The sequence below is a fragment of the Monodelphis domestica genome, chromosome 2 (genome assembly GCF_027887165.1).
Source record: "Monodelphis domestica isolate mMonDom1 chromosome 2, mMonDom1.pri, whole genome shotgun sequence".
Lineage (NCBI taxonomy): Eukaryota > Metazoa > Chordata > Mammalia > Didelphimorphia > Didelphidae > Monodelphis > Monodelphis domestica.
The window spans coordinates 44,160,881-44,184,576 of record NC_077228.1 but is presented as its reverse complement, the minus strand read 5'-3'; the positions used below and the strand labels follow the sequence as shown (position 1 = coordinate 44,184,576).

At 35.8% G+C, this 23,696-nt stretch overlaps 1 protein-coding gene across 2 annotated transcripts in view; it reads right to left on the bottom strand.

Moving 5' to 3' along the window:
- COL24A1 (collagen type XXIV alpha 1 chain) overlaps nt 1-23,696 on the bottom strand; it is a 399,913-nt gene that overhangs the window by 258,752 nt on the left and 117,465 nt on the right. For both annotated transcript variants that reach the window (XM_007480591.3, XM_056815400.1), the window contains 5 exons: nt 21,390-21,434; nt 15,464-15,517; nt 13,690-13,734; nt 8,808-8,861; nt 7,503-7,547 (listed from right to left, as the gene is read on the bottom strand). In XM_007480591.3, coding sequence (XP_007480653.1) covers nt 7,503-7,547; nt 8,808-8,861; nt 13,690-13,734; nt 15,464-15,517; nt 21,390-21,434 — 243 coding nt within the window. The remainder of the gene's footprint in view (nt 1-7,502; nt 7,548-8,807; nt 8,862-13,689; nt 13,735-15,463; nt 15,518-21,389; nt 21,435-23,696) is intronic.

Here is a 23,696-nt window from a genome sequence, read left to right as displayed (position 1 = left end):
GATTAAGAGGATTTCTTCTGGGGAATCATGGGTATCACAAGGGAAGACCTCTAATATTCTGGGACTTAATGGAATCAACATACTGTTTCTCACTAAGAGGAGACAGAGTTCTTCCTTATCTAAAGGAAATCCTTTTTCTTTTTAGACCTTCTGTAGGACATTCTCCAATCCAGTGATATACCCCTTTGGCAAGCACACATCTCCCTATTTTATTCCTAGCTTGATGATAATAATCAGTAGGATTTAAGAGTTATCTCCCTATTTGCACTTATGAAGGGATTTTCTTGGAAACTCAAAGATTGGAAGAAACTCAGGCAATATTTTGCATGCTTTTTTGTAATCAACAAATACAGTAGGCTCTTGACTTCTCTGCCCTTTTAATCAAATGTGTGACTATAAAGATGAAACCTGAAGAGAGTTTGCAAAGACTAGCCTTTTCCCTCTTACATTTTCAACAAGCATACTCCCTTGTGTGTTACCCAATAAATGTGTTATTAAAGAAAATGTAAGGTCTTAGAAAGTATAATACTTAAAAAATATAGCCGTGAGGTAGCTAGGTGGCTCAGTGGATAGTCAGTCCTAGAGGTAGAAGGGCCTGAGTTCAAATATGACTTCAGACACTTCCTAGACCCTTGGTAAATCACTTAATTCCAATTGCCTAGCTCTTACTGCTTTTCTACCTTGGAATCAATACTCAGTAGTCATTCTAAGACAAAAGGTAAGGGTTTAAATATATATATATATTTATATGTGTGTGTATAAATATATATATATAAATAAAATATATATTTAATATATAAATGTATATATTTATATATTAAATATATATATATATATGTGTGTGTGTGTGTGTGTGTGTGTGTGTGTGTGTGTGTACATTGTCTATAGACATTTTGGGGTTAAATTTTTTTTAGCTATAAAGCCTTATTGCTTTCTCTGAGGGATGAGATAAGATAAAAAATGAATATCAAAATTACTTTTTAAATTTGTGTGTATGTGTGTGTGTTTATGAGGGAAAGAAATGGAAGCAATATTAGATATTATATTCTTGGTCTCAAAAATGCTTACTCTTTAGAAGGAAAATTATAGCAAATCTGGATAGTATACTAAAAATCAGAGATATCAGTTTGCTGACAAAACTCAGTATAGTTAAGGCTATGTTTTGTTTTCTTTTTCTCCAGTAGTAATCTTTGGTTGTGAAAGTTGGAGTATAAGGTTAGTTGAGCATCACAGAATCAATGCTTTCAAATTACAGTTGAGGAGAAATCTTTTGAGAGTTCCTTGTACAGCAAGAAGATCAAATCAGTCAAAGCATATTAACTCATACTATTCACAAGAATAGGAATACTGAAGCTGAAGCTTAAATATTTTGACTCTCTAATGAGAAAACAGGACTCATTAGAAAAGACCCTGAGGTTGGGAAAGATTGAAGGCAAAAGGAAAGGGGGCAGCAGAGAATGAGATGGATAGATAGTATCATGGAAACAATAAACATAAACTTTGACAGACTTCAGGAGATATTGGAGGAAAGTCTGTTATGTTATGGTCTATGGGGTCATAAAGAGTAGGTCATAACTGAATGACTGAATGACAACAATAGAATATTTCTTATGGTAAAGGTCAGTTGTGTTAATTGCATATTAAGCATTATGCCATATCTACTAATTATTAATTATTAATTTTGAAGCAATTGTGAGTTGATCTATCCAAGAAAATTTATTATACATGGGTAAATAGTTCTTTGGTAGGAACATATTTCTATTTATTAATTCAGTAGCCCTGAATGTGAACACTTAAATCTTTAAAAATCACTGTCATGGTGGTGATTATGTTAAGAGGCAATAATCTGTTTCATAAAGTAATCAGGGAAAAGAAACCTAAAGGGATAATAGTCTAAATGTGTGGGTGTGTGGGTGTACATGTGCATAATTTGGATCATAGACTAAGGAAGGAAGAGAGAAACAAATATTTATTAAGTATCTACATATACCAGATCCTGTGCTAAAATATTTTACAAATACCTCATTTGATCCTGGAAACCATCCTGGAGGTAAGTGCTCTTGTAATCCCTATTTCAGAGTTGAGGAAACTGAAGCAGAGGTCAACTGACTTGCCCAAGATCATTTAGCTAGTAAGCATCTTCAGTCAGATTTGAATTCAGTTCTTTCTGACTCCATGCTCAGTGTTTCATCCATTGTCCTATGTAAACACTTCTTAGAAAACATCTAGTACAAACCCCTCATTTTAAAAATGGGGAAACAAACTCAAAGAGATTAAGTGACTTGCCCTAGGTTGCATGTGTAATAAGTAGGCAGTGGGACAATAATTTGAATACAGTTATTCTGAACCTAATTTCAGCATTCTTCTCAAAATGCTATATCAAATCTTTTGATCTTAAAAGGATGATGTGTTCTACATGAATACACTAAATATATAACTGTATAATAAATTATTATGATAATATATCTTACTATTTTTATAACAAAGAGAATAGAAATATTGATAATGTAGGCAATATGATGTGGTAAAGGATTTTTTAATATCAAATTAGAGGAGGAGCTGGGTTTGAAGACTAGATCTCCAACTTGATGTTTGTGGGACCATAAGCTTTGCATTTATGCTCACTCATCTGTAGTTTCCTTGTATGTCAAATTATGATGGTGTTGTAGATGACCTCTGATATTACTTCCAGCTGTAAATTTATGTTCCTATTCTTTTTCCTTAACTAAGATACTAAAAAATAAGTTCTATCTATATTTCTAGCTGGAATATCTAAGTTGACTAAAAAATAAAACACAAGAATATTTGGGTGAATAATTCATATAATTATATATGCTAATTGAATAACAAACCCATTTGAAGGGGAAATCATTTATTATAAAGAGAAATAAATCTTTGGGGCACTGGGATTATCAACATGGGCTAACATTTCAGAGTGATCTATGAGGCTTTCCTGAACATAGTTTGAATCTCAACCAAAGTTGGGAAATTTCCTCATAAATGAGGCCAAATCATTTAATGGAAAATACAAGTATGACTACATACAGTGTACATGACATATTATAGGACTAGGCACATTTTCTAGCACAAACATTGTCAAGAAAGAAATGGGATACATATGTCTTAGAGTTGTAATCACTTTTCTAAGAATTCTAGCTCAGTACAAAAGGGTTTACTTTTATAGCATTTAAATAGGGCCAATTTTCTAATATTTGGGCCAGCATAAATATAAAGAAATTACACATAGCAATCATTTGGGCTTTCCTATATGTTTATCTTTCTCAAACCTCTGCATAGAAAATTAATTTTGAATTGGGAAGTTCTGGAGAATAATTAAAGCCACAAATTATAGTAATGTCTCCAAACCATTGAGCTCTATGAAAATTCTTTACCAGCTTTCATTTTTCGTAAATGAAATAATAGGTGTTCATAATTATGACATTATTTCAAGATAGCTAGGAAAGTTCCTTGCTAATCAAGGAATATCATATGCCTATACATAGATTTCTGAAATTTCACTATTAAAGGTTAATTTCTTTGTCTTGAGCTTTTGTTCCCTGTCAAAATAATCATATACATATTTCATATTCTTTACCACTTTTCAAAGCAATAAGAGGAGAAATTCCAAGTTAAAATTTCTTGGAACAAATAATCAAATACCTGGTAATAAATGCCTAATAATAGTAAAATAATAATAACAATAATAATGAATTTAAAACACATTTTGAGATGAGATTTGGCAAGTAACAGATAATAATTTGAAATGTATTCATAGAATTTGTTACATTTTAGTGTGAATGAGTATATCAGATCCTTTTTTGACAGCTAATTTTGATAGGGGAAGAAAAGAAGACCTTCAGATGTAATTTTCATAAAATCCAAGATTTAAAATTTTTTGAAAAGAAAAATTTCAGGAAAAGAAGCTCATTAACTTCTTCAATTTAGAAAATGAACTGTTTGGAGAAAGTGCCATAAAGAAACTTCCACTGCATCAGAAGATCCAGAATGAACTTTTGTAATGTAATTGAACTGAAGGGGGTTGAACACAGTTATTCTGAATGTAAACTCTTATGCCAAAGAGGACTGTCCCCTAATTGGCATTTTGTCAATGTGCCTAGCAAACATTGGTTTTGCTTTCTCTCTCTTCTGTTTCCTGCTTATCTCTAATTATTGTAGTTTCCTCTTAGAAAATACAATATTGTATGCACCTATAGCTAGAAGATCTTTGGAGACATAAGCTGGTTATGTTAAATGATTAATTGGAGAGACTAGTCTCCCAAAGAATTACAGGGGGATTGTGAAGACAGGATTAACTCTCTCCTTGTCTATTGTTAAATTAATCAACAAAAAGTGAAAACACTCCTACTTAACACTAAGTAGGGGAGGTCCACAAACCACTTATTAAAGTGGGTGACAATTCTGGAAGTGACTGACCACCTCCTGGGCAGTGCTAAGCAAATTTAAATACTGCAGTTGGCTTCTGTAAAGTGGAGAAAGGGACAGGAAGTGACATGGAAAAAGGAGTATAAAATTCCTGAACTTCCTGTCCAGGGAGGTCTTCATCTGGAATTTTTAGGTTGAAGGATCTTGGCCTGGGATTGTGGCTTGAAGCTATGACTTGGACGTTGGACTCTGGTTCTTGGACTTCTTCTGGTAAGACTGATCCTAGATCTTCTCCCTTTGACTTGGGTGACTGAAAAGCTGATTCTCCTTTCCTAGCTTCTTGAGAGATTAGTTCTGGAGAGACCTCCCCTTCTTGGAAGAGGTTGCTTGGGTTGAACCCTTGATTAATTCACCACAGAGTTCTCTGGCTGAGGGGATACTGAGCCCTGCTTGGATTGAGAAGGGGATTGGAGCAACATTAGGGTGATAGGCTAGACATCATGGTCTATATCATCTTTTACATTCTTCCACTTTCACTTTTTCTACCTCTTTGTAAATAAAACTATTGAAAGTCAATTTGACTTGAGCTATAATATTTTTAAATTGGGAGCCACAGTATTACCGCGGGATTCTAGTATATTTTAGTCAAACCCTTAATTTTAATTCCTTACATTTTTATGAGATGGGAAAAGTCACCAGCAATGTAAGAAAAAAGTACAGAAAGTGTTCACAATTTTGCATAGTTGTGGTTGGTTATTCATTTTTTTAGTTTTATGTGACTCTCTGTGTGACCTCTTTTGGGGTTTTATTGGCAGAGATACCGAGGTGTTGACCATCTTCTTCTCTGGCTCACTTTACAGATGAGGAAACTGATCCAAACAAGGTCAAGTGACTTGCCCAAGGTATCAAAGCTAGTAAGTGTCTCAAACCAGATTTAAACTGAGGGAGATGAGTGTTCCAGCATTCCATTCACTGCACCATCTAGCTGCCCAATATTGTATATGGTTAAACCTAAATCTTTAAAATAAAAATTTCATGCTAATATACAGATTAGTAAGATTTAAGATGCAAGATTAATGTGAAGTAAAAGAAATAGTGCAAATAAGTAACCCAACATCATTTCATAGCAAAATGGAAAAGATCAATTTTAAGTAAAATAATTCCAGTCAACTAGAAAACAAATTTGGCTTCCTAAGTTATTTTAATCAATTTAGTCAATTTCTCAAAGCTCATTAAGAATCTAAAAAAAATTCCACCTTTAAAATTTTATTTGAACATCTATTCTACCACAATTTTATGAAAAGCAAAAAGTATGTTACTTCAAAGACAACAGAGACTGTAGAAAATTTGTTACAGAAAATTCCACTTTTTTTTATAGAGCCCAATATGGCATGAGAAGCTCTAGACATATTATAAATGATGCTTAGCTATGTTGCTGAGATTTATGATCTGCTTTCATTACAGAAATACTTTTGTGTTAGTGAATAACTTGAGAGGCTGTGTGATACAGTGGAAACAGCATGGCATTGGTAACCAAGAGACAGAGATTCTAGTATTCTCTCTCCCCTGGGTAACTATGTAATAATCTGAGGTTAGCCTCAAAATCTCAGTTTCCTAATCAGTACCAGGAGTTGACTTGCAAAATTTTAAAGATACTTTAGAATATATATACACACACACACACATACATATATATGTATATTTGCACATGTATTTTTATACATGTATACATATACACATAATATTTACAACTAAAAATATTAGCCAGGATCTAGTGACTGGTATTTACCCATCAATTTGGGGCAGTTGGAATCTGGATGACCTGAGCTCAAATCCAGCCTTAGACATTTAATAGCTAAGACCCCTGGGCAAGTCACTTAATCCTTTTTGCCTCAGTTTCTCCATCTGGAAAATGAGCTAGAGAAGGAAATGGCAAACCTCTCGGTATCATTGCCAAGAAAATCCTAAATAGGATAACAAAGAGTTAGAGATGACTTAAATGATGAAACAAGAAAAACCCATCATTAAAATAAATAAATAAATAAAAAACACCTTGTGTTTTACATTGAGTTTTTAACCTTTCTGGCAAAAGAAGTCAGTTTCCAGAGTTGTTAAAAGGGAAGGGAAGAAGCATTTATAGGGTGTCTACTGTGTGCCAATCACTGTGCTTAGTGGTTTTTTATAAATATTTTCCATTTTGATCCTCACAAAACCCCTAGAAGGTAGATATTATTACAATCCCCATTTTAGAGACGAGAAAACGGAGATGAATAGAAATTAAGTTAATTTCCCCCAGAAGGGTTGAAGTAGGATTTGAACCAGGTCTTCCTGACTGTAGTCCCTGAAATCTATCCACCATACCATCTAGCTACCTTTAATTGTTGAGAAACAAGATTTCTCAATATTTTTTCATTTAAAAATAGCTTAAAACTTTAGACCTTTCATCATCATCATCATCATTATCATCATCATCAAAATAGTACTTGGTGCATAAGCAGCAATTAATAAATGCCTGTTGACTTAGTAATATCTTGCATAAATTTTTGTAAAGCATTGCATTCTGTCTTAGAGTCAATACTGTGCATTGGTTCTAAGGCAGAAGAGCAGTAAGGGCTAGGAAATGGGGCTTAAGTGACTTGCCCAAGGTCACACATCTGGGAATTTTTTCTCTGGGCCTGGCTCTCCATCCACTGAGCCACCTACCTGCCCACCATAGACTTTTAAGGTTTGCAAATTACTTTACAAATATTACTTTATTTGATTCATTCAACAACTCTGGAGGTGGGTTGCTATTATTACGCCCATTTGGCAAATGAGGAAATTATGGCCCAGTGAGATTAAGCAATTTTCCCAAGGTAGCACAGTTAGTAACTTGGTATCTGAGGGAAGATTTGAACTCCTTTTCTTGACTCCGAAGTCCAGACCTCTATCCACTACATCATCTAGCTGCGTCATCAATAAAATGATCGGTCATTTGATGAACACGCTGTTAATGTACTAGAAACCTAATCTTTTAGAAATAAGGTGTCAGATAAAGAATTCACATCCACATTTTTAAAAGATTAGAAGACTTAGAAGGGACAAGGTCTAAGGTGACAGTAAGAAAGGAGACCAATTACCTGTCTTCCTTTAGGACCCTTCCTTCCACGTGGCCCGGGAACTCCCTGTAATAGAGATGTGACATTTATATATGAAGTCTGGGTAAGTGTATCCATATAGAGAGGCATACACATTTACAAGTACATATATATGTATACATACATACCATATAGGTTTACATACACACATAGACATACATGTCTTAATACATGCATGTATAAATATATTTTATATAGATATATTTATACCCCCGAAAATGGGTCTGTGATCTCACTGATAGGGATATTTTCTCTAGTGAGGGATATCACAAGCCATCTATTCTTGTCCACATCCTATGCAACTCACTAACAGTCTCCCAGACACCTGCCATACGGCTCTATCCAATATCCTGGGGAATGTCTGATTTTCTCTTCACATTACCAAGATCCACTCAAAATATAAATTCATCAGGTCATCTCTCCGACTCCATATTTTATAGCTAAACAATATTACACCTTGTATTCAATTTATTTTTCCCACCCTTAGTAGTTAAAGTGATCTTTACAAAAAGTAGAATGCATTGAGGACAATACAGAGAGTTCTGGGTCTTGGAACTCTTTGCCTTTCTTTTTATGCCCCAAATTTAGCACAGTTCCTGGCACAAGGGGGCATTTCATAGATATTTATTGCCTGCCTAACCATTTTTCTCTATCTTCTGGCCACTTCTTTCTTAACTTAGTTACAGTACGTAATATTTACTTCTTCCTCCCCACCACCAAGTGACCCCCTTATGAAGGTCACTCAAGAGAGTTGGCAAAGACTGAGTTAGAAGTAGAAAAAAAATCATGTGATGTTATTAGCCTTCACACTTCAAGGTGGAAGCAGAAACAGGATATAATTATAATAAACATACTCTAAGAAACATTTTGGACGTGAAGAAAATTTCGTTTTTTTAAATTATTTTTATTTTTTTTATTTTTATTTTTTTAAACCCTTCCCTTCCATCTTGGAGTCAATACTGTGTATTGGCTCCAAGGCAGAAGAGTGGTAAGGGTAGGCAATGGGGGTCAAGTGACTTGTCCAGGGTCACACAGCTGGGAAGTGTCTGAGGCCAGATTTGAACCTAGGACCTCCCGTCTCTAGGACTGGCTCTCAATCCACTGAGCTACCCAGCTGCCCCCCGAAAATTTCATTTTTAAAAAGTATTTTCTTCATTCATTTTCTAGGTTTTATTCTCCCAAATGGGGAATACTTGCAAATAACTACTTGCTGCAAACTTGTGTGATATAGTCATCTTAAATATATCGCTTTTAAAGGAAATATTTTTTAAAAAATGATAAACTTACCCTTTCCCCTTCAGGTCCTGGTTGTCCCGCCATGCCAGGAGAGCCAATGAATCCCTTAAATCGAATAAGTTAAAATTAAGTTGCTTCATTGAAATATTAACATAAATGCACATAATATGACCTTTATTCATGAGAAATTGAGGAGAGACTGCAATTTCATTCTTTCTCTATTTCTCCTCCAGACATTATATCAATCAACAAATTTAGTGAGCACAAAGTATTGCCCTAGGTATTATGGGACTCATAGAAGTGTATAAAAACAGACCTTGCCTTTAAGCTTAAGAGAACAGTCAACTAGATGAGATTTACACATAAAAATGACTAATCATATAGGGTAGTCTAGATTAAGGATCAAGTGAGTGATACATATAAGAAGTACAATCTGATGTCACATTAAGAAAGATTACTGGGGACTGGCTCACGTTCATTCAGAGGACTCTGAATCTTTATGAATGAGCAGAAATTCTAAAGGAGGGGAGAGTATCAGAAAGAAAGATATTAAATGCTCATCTCCATAGTAGGTGATGATGAGCCTTCAATTGGAAATGGCCAGAAGGCAACTGGAGATCTGGAAGTAGGGCTAGAAAGAGAGGTCTGCAATGGACATACTGAATTGGAGAACATGCTTAAAGTGGATAGCAATGGGACACGGTGAAACCTCTGAAAGACAATTCATATAGACAAAAGAGGATTCAGACATGGGTCAAATCCCTGTCCAACTGTTTTGGTGAGGAGGAGGGAAAGGAAGGGCACAAAGAAAAAATTGGGAAGGAAATAAAAAAGGAATAATTAGAAAGGCAGAAAGAAAATGTGAAGAATATAGCATTTGTAGAAGTAAATGGAAACCTTTAAGGAGGAAATTAAAAGTGCTAAATGTTCCAGAATAGTCAAAATGATTAAAAGGTGGGGAAAAGTTTTCATGATGAAGAGGTCACAGTGATGGCAACTTCTGTCACAGTGTGGGTGAAAATCAGATTGCCAGTTGAAAATGAGTGAAAAGGGGGAAAAGGGAAAAACTAAAGGATATTCCCACAACTTCTTGATAGTTTTGAACCTAAGCAGGAATCTAGTCTAGTCTAGTCTCAGAGGCAGAAGGTTAATTAGAGTTTGGAAAGAAGTATTAGAAAAGTGGATTGTTTTTCTTTCATGTAGTAAGATGCTTTAAAATTCTGTGGCAGCTAAGTGGTGCAGTATTTAGTGTTTAAACTTGAAGTTGGGAAGACCTGAATACAAATCTTACCTTAGATAGGTTTACTGGATGTGTGACCCTTGGCAAATCACTTAAACTGTGTCTTAGTTTTCTTATTTGAAAAATGGAGATAATAATAGCATCTATCTTGCACAGTGGTTATGAAGATAAAAAGTGAGATAATATTTATAATGTGCTTTGTAAATCTCAAAATACTATAGAAATACAAGTTGTTGTTATAGCATAGTGGTTAGAATATCTGTTTTTGAAGGAAGATACTCCCTCTGACATTTGCTGGTGCTGTTACCAGAGACTTAATAAAGATAATTACTTTTGTAGTAGAGAAGTCACAAGACTTTTGTGGAGCTCAAATGAAATAATGGATGCAAAAATGGTTTGCAAACTTTAAGGAGATCTAGAAACTTTAGTTATTATTTTATATTCTCTTTAAGTGAGTCAGAACTGTGAATTAAGCTTTTCTTATTACAAAATGAATACCTTTATGTTATGTTAGAAATATCAAGGGGGCAAACTCTTAATTTTGTTAATACAGAATTAGGAAAAAGAGACAAATTTGGAAAGGTCTGAGATATTATTCAAACTTGGTAGGATGAACCCAAGACTGCAATAGAATTCTTTATTTAAAAGTAAGAGAATGAAAAAGGGAGAGGGGGCAGGGGAGAAACAGTAATGTTGTCTATTCTAGCAGACATCCTTGTGTAAGTAAATCCAGGAACTATGTGTAGGAGGGGGATGGTGCAAAGCTTTTGGGAGAATGGAATAGAAGTAGTATTATCATCACTATGTACTACAGTCTCCCTAGACAGAAAGAGGAAGAAATAGAAGAGTTCAAGGGCTAATCTACTAACTGGACATTTGGATATTATCTGATAGAAAATATCTGATAGAACTCTCTCTCCCTTTTCTCTGTCTCTGTCTCTCTCTGTCTCTTTCATTCTCTCTTCTTCAACAAAAAATTTAACAGGTCGCTGAAACAAAAATGATTGTAAATTAGGGGAGAAGAAAAGTGATAATTATTAAGGGCGCCAGACTAACCTCTTTTCCTTTTGGGAGAGGGGTACTAAACCAGTTGATCAGAATATGTGTGTGTGTAGATATAATGCAAATATATATATATGCATAAATACATGTACACACATATATACATATATACATATATTTAGCAAAGCATCAAGCTGACCTTAAGGATAATATGGAGGAATATAAGCTGGGTAGCCATTTACTTAGATTAAGAAATGATTGAATGATTAAAACCAAAAACCAAGGAGTAAGGTCTCTAGTAGAATGCTCTAGGAATAAACCCTTTACCCTACACTGTTTAACTTTTTTATCTTGAACTTAAAGGGACAGGTAACATGCTTGTCACATTTACATTTTTCAAAAAGATGGGAGGATTAATTAAGCTGCAGGATGATAGAATATATAAAAATGTCACAAAAGTCAATAATATTATATGATAACTAAGGTGAAATTTTAAAAAGATAACTATGTCTTACATTTGGAATTTTAAAAAATCAAGTTAATAGGCACAAATAGAGGAGATAAACATTCATCTGAAAAGGATCTGGAATTCTTAGAGGACTTCAAACTCAATCTGAGTAAATGATATGAATATTTTCGAAAAAAGAACACTATGAACTTGGTCTTTATTAAAAGATTGTTTACTATTCTGAATGAGGGAGGTAAGTATACACACATCTTTATATACATACATACACATATATACATATGCACATATACACAATATATTGCCTTGATTGGACTGTTTTTGGAGTATGGCATGTAAACATCTTAGGAACAGGACTTTTACAGTTTTGTGCGCTCTTGCTAGTATAGAGTCCAGAACATAGTAGCAACTTAAAATAATTCTTCTTTTATAGAATTGACTTCTGAGTGTCACAAACTAAGTAAACCCAGGAACTACAAGAAGACAACTAAGAGGATGAAGGACTTCAAGTTAATCAGATCCACTAAACAATGCAATTGGGAATGCATAGTCTAGAGGAGAGAAGAAGATTGAAGGAGGCATGAAATATCTGACATCAAGTATTTCAAACGCTGTCATATGGAAGGGGGATTAGACTAGTTGATGGATAGAATTAGGTATAAGAGTAGAAAGTTACAGAGTCCTATTTTAGCTTGATCTTAAGAAAACCCCTCCACCATTAAAGCTCTTCCTGAGTGGAATAGGAGGCTGTAAGGAGGTATTTAATTATCTCTCACTCTTGGGGTGTGCATGCCATTAGTGGGATTCCTCTTCATGAATGGGTTGCATTAGATGCACTCTAAGCCCCTTCCAGCTCTGACATTCTGTCCTTCTGAGGCTTTGCCAAAAGTTGTTGGGATTAGAATGACAATTCTGTGGGCTTTGAACATTCAGTGCCATCAACTGCTTTTCTGGTAAATGTGATGTTTCCATTGACTTTGTGTTTAAATACAGCTGGCTTTTGTTTTATGTTATCCAGCTGGAGGGTTGTTTGTAAAGGGGGCCAACAGCTTTATTGAGCTTACACTTAACTAAGTAAGCATCAGGGACCTAAACATTCAAATCTCTGCTCTGCTTGGGTGAAAACACAATGCCCCAAGAGCAAGAATTTCCAAGGCAGTAAAGTATAGATGGGGTATTCTATCATCTAGGTATATTAGGTGCATACAGGTTGAGCAAAGTGGTAAAAGAATACTCCTTTTGCTTGCCTAAATATATTCCATTTACAAGCATTTATTAAGTGCCTACTATATAGAAAGGGATCCTATGAGGGATAATGGAGGAATGGATATACAACATGCACACAGATACATATAATACAAGGTAGAAAGTGATAGAAGTTAAAAAGAGAACCTGACAGAGAAACTGAGTAAAGAGAAAAAACTAACTAGCGGGGAGCCAAAAGGCTTTTCTTCAATAGTTTACACCTGATTTAACCATTGAAAGAATATAAAAATTCTGAAAAGTGAACAATAGGAAGGAGTGAATTCTAGGAATGGGATATAGCTTCTGGATTGCAGGGAGGCATGAAAGTATTTATATCACACACAAACACACACACACACACACACACACACACACACACATATATATATATATATATATATAATTCAAGGAATTCTTCTTTGATTTTGATATAAGATTTATGTGAAATAAAACTGGAAAAGTAGGTCAGAACTTGACTTGGAACTTGTGACTGTAAGGATGTTAATGAGTCTATATTTTATTCTAGAGACAAAAAAGGAGCCATGGAAAGTTTTTTTAATTGGGATGGAGGATGTGGTCAGACCTACACCTTGGGGATATTATTTTGTTAGCTGTGAGAAAGATTAGAATTAAGGCAAGAGGAAAAAAAAAACTCCAAACAAGACTTTATGATTACCAATGTAGGGGATGTAGGAAGTAGATAAGAACAAAGGACACTTAGAAGGAATGGTGAGAAATTTAGAAAGAGATCCAGGAAAGGACATCCTCACAGAAACAAAAGAAGAGAAATTATCTGGAAAGAAAATGATCAACAGTGCTGAAAGATTAAAAAATTCAAAAGGATGATGACAAAAAAATTGGATTTGGCAAGTAAAGGATCATTTATAGACTTTGAAGCAGTTGAAGAGCATAGTTGCCTACTAATATTCATGTGGGTAAAATGCAGTCATGCTCAACAGAACTTTAAAATGCTTACTTACTCTTACACCTTTAGGACCTTGGTTACCTTCTGGTCCAACTAACCCCTAGTAAAGAACAAAAGACAATAGCTATATAAAATTTTTATATCTTTCCAAATTCTATAAAATGCTGCATCAAATACCACAAAAGACATAATTTTCACATGCAAAAGGCCAGAGGCCAATGGGATTCTCACAAATTTTTATACTTTAAAAAACTGCTCACTTCAGATCAATGGAGTACAGTGAGTTTTAGGTGTTTAGATAATCTTTTTGTATCATCCAGAAAACATGTAAACCACTTGATAGGACTTTTAAATGTTTGACTAACTTTGAGATTATAATATACAAAAAAGGAACTAAAACATTTCTTAGTCATTTCTAAACTAAGGAATGGATTTTTGTTTATAATTTCTTTTGGTATTTGTATTTCCTTTCTTTGAGTGAATGGAAAAACATCATAAATTCTGTCTGTAGGAAAGCTGAGCGAATAATTATTTTCAAGAGTAAATATAAGCCAGAAAATGAATACCCTTGACTCTTCTGAGTAGTCTACTTTCAATTGTTAACTATGTGCTAGGCAGTGCTAAGCACTGGGAATACAAATATAAGCAAAAAGAAAACCTTTCCCTGCCCTCAAGAAGCTTATATCTTAATAGGGGAATTCAACTCATTAAAAAAAAAATTCCTGTATGTTTAGGACTTTCAGGTCCAACTAAACTCTAGTAAAGAACAAAAGACAATAGCTATGTGTAATTTTTATATCTTTCAAAACCCTATAAAATGCTGCATTAAATACCACAAAAGACAATTTTCACATGCAAAAAAGGCCAGGGACAATGGGATTCTCATAAATTTTTAGACTTGGAAAAAAAACTGCTTACTTCAGATCAATGAACTACAGTGAGTTGTAGATGTTTAGATAATCTTTCTGTATCATCCAGAAAACATTTAAACCATTTGATAAGCCTTCTGTCTACCCCACCACTAGAGCCTCCTCTCTCTGGGTGGGTCACTTATTTCTCTGATTGGCCTGTTCCTTATAGAACCTCCACTTAAAAAAAATGCCCAGATCATTTATTTCTTCATTCTTTTCTGGGCTCTACTTTTGAAAATCAGAATACTCTTCTTACCCTAGAATTTTACTCTGCCCCTGTAGCCCCTTCCTATGATTGACCATTTCTTCTTAGAACCTCCCTTTTAAGGAATATACATAAGCCAGCCATGTTTTTACCTCTCTCTAAGCCCCTCCTTACTTTCTTGACTTTATATACCATACCCTCACACAAATACCTTCCCTGCATCAATTTCAGATTTCTTTTAGGTATTGTATTCTTCCATTAGAATGTAAGATCCTTAAAGGTAGGCACTATCTTTTTTTTTTGCTTGTATTTTTGTTAATATGCTGACATATTAAATATTTAATAACTATTTATGGACAATTGAATCATTACAAAATATTGGGAATAGAAATTAAATAAATCAGGTGAATTTAAAAAAGGGTAATTTTTCAGAGTATTAGGAGCTAGAATTCTCCCAAGATGCAATACTTTGAGAGGAGAATTAGCCAGCACTGTACCAAGGGATTATGATTATGTGAAAAATCCTCAACCCAAAGATCAAATGTAATGGGAATATGAACTCTTATCACAATCACACACCTTGACCTCTTTTATCCAAGCCAGTTATTCAAAATATCATTCAAACACTGATCCCAGAGTCTAGGAAGTACAATAGTTAAACAATAACAATGACCTAGAAAAATGAGGGCAAATGCAGAGGATAGTTACTGCACCTGCCTGCCAGGGTAACCAGGCGAGCCAGCAAGACCAGCCATTCCAGGAAGACCCTAAAATTATAAAAAAGAAATAATATATCAATGGTGAACACATTTTTATATGTTTGGGTACAACATACAAACTCAGGGAAAAAATAGAATTACAATATTAATTCCTAATTGAAACCTCTCTGAGTTCTTGAAGGGGAAAAGGGGTTGCTCATTCCAAAAGAAATGAAGGAAAACATGACAAAATCATACCACTTATATCTTGTTAAACTCCAAAACTAACTAATGGAAAATCTGAAGTAACATTTTGGGAAAACCAGGTGTACAGCCACACCCATATACACATAATGACAAATCTGACTAGAAAAGCAGTCAAGTGTTAAGGAAACCAGATGAATCAGACAAAATTATAAAAGTGATTTTTTTAAATGACTGGCTCTTCCATTTAAATTCCCTTTTTCTTCAGTTCCTTATATTATTCTACAATTTTCTGAGAGGGCATCATATTATGGTGGAAAGCACTTTGAATTTGGAGTCAATGACTTGAGTCACATCCCAGGTCAACCACCATCTATTTGTGGAACCTTAAGCAAGACACTTAAGACTTCTTGTAACTCAGTTTCCTTCTCTGTTGTATAATTTTCATAAAATTCAAGACAAATTTTTTTTTGAGAAAAATTTCAGGAAAAGAAGTTTGCTAACTCCTTGAATCAAGAAAATGAACTGTTTGGAGAAAGTGCCACAAAGAAACCTCTGCTGCATCAGAAGATCCAGAATGAACTTTGGGGTGTAATTGATTCAACTAGAGGGGAATGAACACATTTATTCTGAATGTAAACTCTTATGCCAAAGGGGATTGACCCCTAATTGACTTTTTGTCAGTGTAACTAGCAAACATTGGTTTTGCATTCTCTATTTCCCTCTTATCTCTAACTATTGTAGTTTCCTCTTAGAAAGTGCAATATGGTATGCTCCTTTAGCTAGAAGATCTTTAGAGGTATAAGCTGGTTATGTTAAATGATTCACTGGGGAGACTAGTCTCCCAAAGAATCACAGGGGGAATTATGAAAGAGGATTCTTTATTGTCTTTGTCTATTTTGAGCTAACACCTACTTAACCCCTACTTAACACTTTGTTATCAATTAAGAGAATTCACAAGTCACTTACTTGGAGAGCTCCACTCTTTTAACCCAATCAATCAGAAACTTGTGAATCCTATGATATGAGTTGACACCTTCAGAAGCCTATGATAAGAGTTCACACCTTCAGAGGATGAGAAGTATATCCCATAGACACTGCCTCCCTCCCTCTGGGCAATGCTAGGCAATCTGGAAGTTCTGATTGGCCCCTGTGAAGAGGGGAAGGGACAAGAAGTGACTATAAAAAGTCCTGAACTTTTTTGGCTGGGGGTTGTCTTTGGGAGTCATCTTCAGCTTAGAGGATCTTGAAGTAGGACTGCAGCTTGGAGCTACAACTTGGACCTTGGCTTTGACTTAATATCTTGGCTCTTAGACTGGCTCTTGGGTGAGTAAGTATCTGGCCTTCCTTTCCTGGCTTCTGGAGAGAGGTTAGCTCCAGAGAGGCCTTCCCATTGGTCAAGGGTTAACAAGCCCTGCTAGGCTGAGCTGGAGCAATATTTAGTGTGATAGGCTAGACATCTTCTCTACTCTCTTTTTGTATTTCTCTACTTTTACTCTTTCCATCTCTTTGTAAATAAAAGCTATCAAAAGTCATTTTGACTTGAGCTATCATATTTTAAATCAGCAACCACCATATTATTTTAGAATTCTCACATATTTAGTCAAACCCTTAATTTTAATTCCTTATACTGTAAGATGTGAATAACATTTGTAGTTTCATTTCAGAAAGCTACTCCAAGACTCCCATAAGACAGGTAAAGTACTTTACAAAATTTAAAGTTCTCAATAATTGTTGCTTTATATGTTGTATCATTATTAATACTAGCAATGATGATAATGTTTGGCTGGTTAAAGTGACTTGCCCAAGGTCATATGGGTATAAATTATAGATCTGGGATTCCTAGGACTTTTTCTACACCATACCAACTCTTCTCCATTCTCCTGAGCTGTTGGCAGATAATCTAATCCTGACTAGAAACAAAAGTAGGCAGCTAGGTGGCATCATAATATCTCTACTGTAGGAATCTGGCTAACATGAATGCTTTGTAAAAAAAAGTTATATTTGTTCTTAATTTCTATTGCTTTCAAGTAGTTTTGGTTATTCCTAAAATTTCCTCAGATTTGTCATCTCTATTAGCACTATCTTCAAATGGAAATGACTTTTGTTTCATTTTATAATTTTTTTTTTTTTGATAAGTGGCCATGTAGCATACCGTATTGAGAGTTGATCTCAGAGCCAGGAAGAGCATTGAGTCTGGAGTCAGGAAGACTTGAGTTCAAACCCAGTCTCGGACACACACTACCTGTGTGACCAAGAGCAAGTCACTTAACCTTTTCTGCCTCAGTTTCCCCACATATAAAATTAATATAATAATAGCAACCCGTATTCCAAAGTTATGAGAACAGAATAAAATGAAGTGATATTTATAAAACACTTTACAACCCTTAAAACTACATAAATACCATTAGTGTTGCTCTTTGATCCAATGACACTGACCTCCTTGCTTTTTCTCTATATACTCTTCATTTTCCATCTGTAAGCATTGCCACAGGCCATCCCTCATGCCTCGAACATTCTCCCTCCTCTTTTCTACTTCCTGTCTTCCCCAGATTCCTTCAAGTTTCAGCTCAAGTCTCCCAGCCCCTTCCACAAGAAGCCTTTACGGATCCCTTTGGAGACTATACACAAACTATCCTGAAGATCACTTGTTTGTACATTGTTGCCTGCCTGTTGGCTCTCCCATTAAGCTGTGATCCCCTTGAGAGCAAGGACTCTTTGTTACTTTTTTTGGTATCTCCAGCATTTAGCACAGTGCCTGGCACATTTTTGTTGTCATTCAATCATTTTCAGTTGTGTCTGACTCTTGGTGAGCCTATTTGGGAATTTCTTGGCTTCTTCTGTGCTTTGTCATTTCCCTCTCCGGTTCATTTTACCAATGAGGAATGAAGGGTTAAATGACTCATCCAGGGTCACACAGCTAGTAAGTGTCTGAGGCCAGATTTGAAAATGAATCTTCCTGCATCCAAGCCCACAGCCTGGCATATATCCAATAGGTGCTTAATAAATGCTAATTGATAGCACTTATGGACTCTTCAAATCTGATCAACCAGCTATAGTAGCAAAGAGCAAAGGAGACATTGGGCCCCGCACAGCAGTTTTTTATTGGGTCCTGATAGATGGAACTATGGCAATAAACTGGAATTCATTTTTAAATCATATCTCATGGGGTGAGGCATATAAGCCCCCCCCCAAAAAAAAAGTTCAAAATTTATCTAAATATGGGCTGGGTTGGGGAGAGGGAAATGTTGTGTTTGGGGGATACAGGAGACTAAAGTCATGGAATACTCACTCAATGGAAGAATTCAGAGCACAGTGAAATCTGCCCTGTTACGACTCCAGATTCTAACCATTAGAGAGTGCCCAGATGGCAAGATCTACTTCGAAAGGCTTGGGACTAACTTCATAGCAATTTGTCTAGGGTAGGAATTTGTCCACATGAAAGCCGTGTAGAAAACAGGCCTATTTGTTCTTATTCAGCATTTCCATTGTTTTTCAATGGTTTGGATTATTCCTAAATTATCTCAGATTTTTCATCCCTATTAACACTTTGTTCTTCTCCAAATGACTTTTGTGTTAGCACTGGGGGGAGGGGGTAACTGGCTGTGTAGTACAGTATAGAGAAAGTTGGTCTCAGAGACAGAAAGACCTGGTTTCAAGTCCTGACTCTCACACGTCCTGACTGGATAAGCCTGGGTAAGTTATTTAAGCTCTGAGAGTTCTAGGTCAGTGATAGAATAGTGCCTCAAATAGAAACAGGGCCACCAAACTATGAATAAAGATTCCTGTATACTGAATAATGACTTGGAAAACCACATATTACCATTATCTATGTTTTATACTATTTTTATTTATTTTGTTAAATCTTTCCTAAGTCCACTTTAATTTGCTTCCAGTTGTACTTGAGAGCATTGTGAGCCACTTTGGCACTTCTGCTCCAGGCAGCTCTACATAGGAGCTACAGACAGACATGGTGCTGCTCAGCATTGGGAGAGGGAATTTCCTCATTTGGCAGACTTTGTAAATAAGCAGGGTCTATCTTGGCAGTGGAATATAAACCCTTTGGGAGTAAGCACCATTTTGATGTTGGGGCATTGAGGTGGCACAGTGGATAGAGTGCTAAGTCTGGAGTCTGGAAGTCTTGAGTTTGAGACTGGCCAGAGACATTTATGAGCTGAGTGACCCTGACCAAGTCACTTAACCCTTTTTGCCTCAGTTTCCTCAACTGTAAAATAAGCTGGAGAAGGAAATGGCAAACCACTCCAATATCATTGTCAAGAAAACTCCAAGTAAAGTCACAAGGAGTCAGATGTGACTGAACAAAAACCATTTTGTTAGGTACCAATACCTAATCAATACTTAATACATACTTGCTGAATTGAATTAGAGCTAATTAAGATCCAAAGCATAAGGTATAACCAGCTGAAGCATCTAGATGGTACAAAGCTCTGAGCCTGCAATTAGGAAGACCCGAATTCAAATCTGATCCCTGATGTTTACTTAGCTGTACAAATCTGGACAAGTCTCTTAACTGCTGGCTGCCTCAGTTTCCTCATCTGTAAAATGGAGGAAACCACACCTATTTCCCACCATTGTTATGAGAATTGAATGAGATAATATTTGTAAAGCACTTAGCAAATGTTCATTCCCTTCCCTCATCTTTGAACCAAAGACATAGAGGTCTCCTCTTTAAAACTGATTTTAGACTATTCCAAAATAGTAGCCCGTTCAAGACCATATTATTTATATTAGCAATGAGAGGCTTCTGGGCTGTGGTTGCAGAGTCAGCATTGCTGCATAGGCGATTTTTCATTTGGCGGTGAGGCATTTGGGGTTTCTTCAGGCAAATCCCCACATTCGGATCACTTTGTGCCAAAGCTATATTTCAGAAGTAATTTTTTTTTTCCTCCCTGAGGCCTCCTCCCTGCCGCCCCTCTCATTTTCTTCCCATAATTACTCAATTGCTTTTCAACACTTGTTTTCCCCTTGATTTTCAAGAAATGGCCGCTGCACCTGCTGTGGACACATGCATTGCATTCTTGGCCACCCCTAGTAATTAGGAGTCTTGAAATATGGTGCCTGAGGGACTGACAGGAGACTACTCGTCTCACTTCATCTAGGATTTTACAGCACAATCGAGTGAGAGTGAAATGCTGGCTTCCTATCCTCGTTCGATATTTTCTCCTTTGGGGGCGATTTCAGTAACCCCATTCCCTCTCCCTGAAGCTCTGCTAGAAGTTGGCCTAATGGATTCTTTCGTGTTAAGCTGTTCCTCTCCTCCCTGCCTCCATGTGCACCAGGCTTCCACACATCCACCTCTCAAGTGGACAATGGAGCATGAATCCTCATAAAATCACATAATAATGATGGATGGTCTACACTGATGGAAGGAGAGATTAAATCATTTCTATATTGCTTCAAGATGTCTTTTGTTTGTTTGTTTTGAACAACAGCAGATGTGCTGTCCTAATTGCATTTTACTTGGGCTAATAAATTAATTTGCATGCACCAACAACAGCCAGTGGAAGAAGGCAGTGGTCTTATTAGAGGACAGGAGGGAGTCAGACTATGAGGAGAACAGAAGTCCCATGGATAATGCACATAGAGATAATCAAAAGTTAACGCTACTTGGAGTCCATTAAATCTGAGATAGAAGATAGGAAAAATAGGAAGAGGTTTGAAGAGTTCTCAATAGCTCTTCTGATGCTATTGAATGGGATACATTTGTAGTATTTACCTGATCACCTCGAGGTCCAGGAGGCCCTGGATATCCTTTGACACCCTGCATGGAAGAGAGATGGAGACTTATTGTGAAAATGAAATTCAGATGTTCCAAATGATGGTCCAAATAATCAGCCAGTCATCAATCACTCTGTTATGTTCTAAGCATTCTGCCAAGCTTTGGGGATACAAAGAAAGGCCAAAAGAAATGTCTCTTGCCCCCAAGGAGCTTACAATCTAAAGGGGGAAGTGAACCACATATAAGCAACTAAGTATGAGCAATCTATATGCAGGATAAATTGGAAATAATCAACAGAGGGAAGACATTAGAATTACGTGGGTTTGGGAAAGATTTTATTTTATTTTTCAAGATGGAGGCTTAGTTGGGACTTGGAGGAATTCAGGAAAGTCAGGAGGCAGATACAAGGCGGGAAGAGTCAGGAGACAGTCTCTATACTAAGGGGTCACATAACCACACACTGGATTCAAATTTCTCACTTTTCCATTCTTCATTTGGCTTCCTCACTAAGAAGAATTTGATTCCGTTGGCTTATCAAGAACCATTCCTATAAGCTCGATGGTACCAGTAGAAGCAGTAGCACATTTAAGACTAAAAGTAAAATAAAATTAAACTTCCCTAGACCACCCCCTTTTTTGAAAAAGTGATATCTAGTTATGCCTCTGTTATATTTGCTGAGGCTTATCAACGATTGGGGTTAGTTTAAATGACATTGAATTGAAATGCCTTCAGCCACAATCTGTTTGTAATTATTGCAAAACTGGATTGCATCCAGGCAATTTCCCTTATCCAAATCCTTGTCATAACATTCCCTGAATAAGCCAATATAAATGAGAGAAGCATACTCATAGGGTCATCAGAGGAAGCTCTAATAAGCTCTCTAGGAAATGAGTAGAAGTAAACATTTTCTTAACCACAGTTATAACTGAATATTATGTTGTCTATTTCCAAAGTTGTAAGATGCTTAATAATGTCCTGGTGAGACCTTTCATTTAGGAGAGACAATTGAGAGAAGCAGTGAGAGAGAGAGAGAGAGAGAGAGAGAGAGAGAGAGAGAGAGAGAGAGAGAGAGAGAGAGAGAGAGAGAACGAGAACTAAGATGAGAAATAGAGGAGGAGCAGAGGAAAGAAGAAAGACAGGGAGGGTAGAAACAAAGGGGAAAAGGAGAGAAAAACCTTGAACCAAGTTTTAGAGTTGCTTATGACTAACTCCAATAATTTCTCAATAACTGAGGCTCTCTAGAGGGTACTATGCAGTAAACAAAAGAAACAGAAGACATGACAAGGTCTTTAGTCTAGTTGGTGAAACAATATATGAAGTAAATAAAGTATATATTGCATAAAGTCATTCAAATTAATATAAGAAGTGATTATATATTCAAATTAATGTCACAAGGGCTATTATATTCAAATTAACATTATAAATGATTCATTCTCATTAATATATTAAATTAATATGTTATAAAGTATGTTAAATTAAAATTAACATAATTTTATGAGTAATAATTATAATACTAAGGAAGTAAGAGGAAGTAAATGTTGAATGGGATATAAAGAAGAGATCTACATTAATCAAATAAGTTTGACTAGAAGAGATACATTGGAAAGGACCTTTTGTAAGTAGTAAGATTTGCAGATCAACAAACACATAGAGGATGTACTCATTAATAAAAATGGAGGGGCAGCTACAGGGGTAGAGTAGGGAAAGTGTTGGATTTGAATTCACACCTAAATTCAAATCCTTCCTTATATCATTACTAGTTTGTGATCCTGGGCAAGTCTTAGTTATGTGACAGAGGCTGTCATTTAACATGTTAACATCTCTCAACCCTAATTTCTTCAAGGATTATTGTTGTTCATCCTTTGTACTTGAAGAGGACCAATGGCATCATGATATTGGGATCTGAGCACAATGTTTCAACTGTGGCTGATCAGTGCAATATGAGCTTGAAAGTTTCTACCACAGATTGGGAATAAATAGTCCATTTAAATATTTGAGATGGAGATGTCTCTAGATTTATGAATCTCACAGTCCTTCAAGTATAAAATGAGGGTAATGACATCTACCTCCCAGAGTTCTTTTGAAGATCAAATGAAATAATGTGTTAAAGCACTTTGTAACTTTAAGCTATATATTTGTAAGAAGGGAAGAAGATAGGGTCAGTTGTTTGAACATTCATTTTCAGGCACTATGAGGAAAGAGAAGTAGAAATTTCCTCTCAGTAACTTGATGATGTCAAGCCTGGAGGTGGAGATTTGTGAATTATTCACAAACACTAACAGAAAACGTTTCAGAAAACAATGT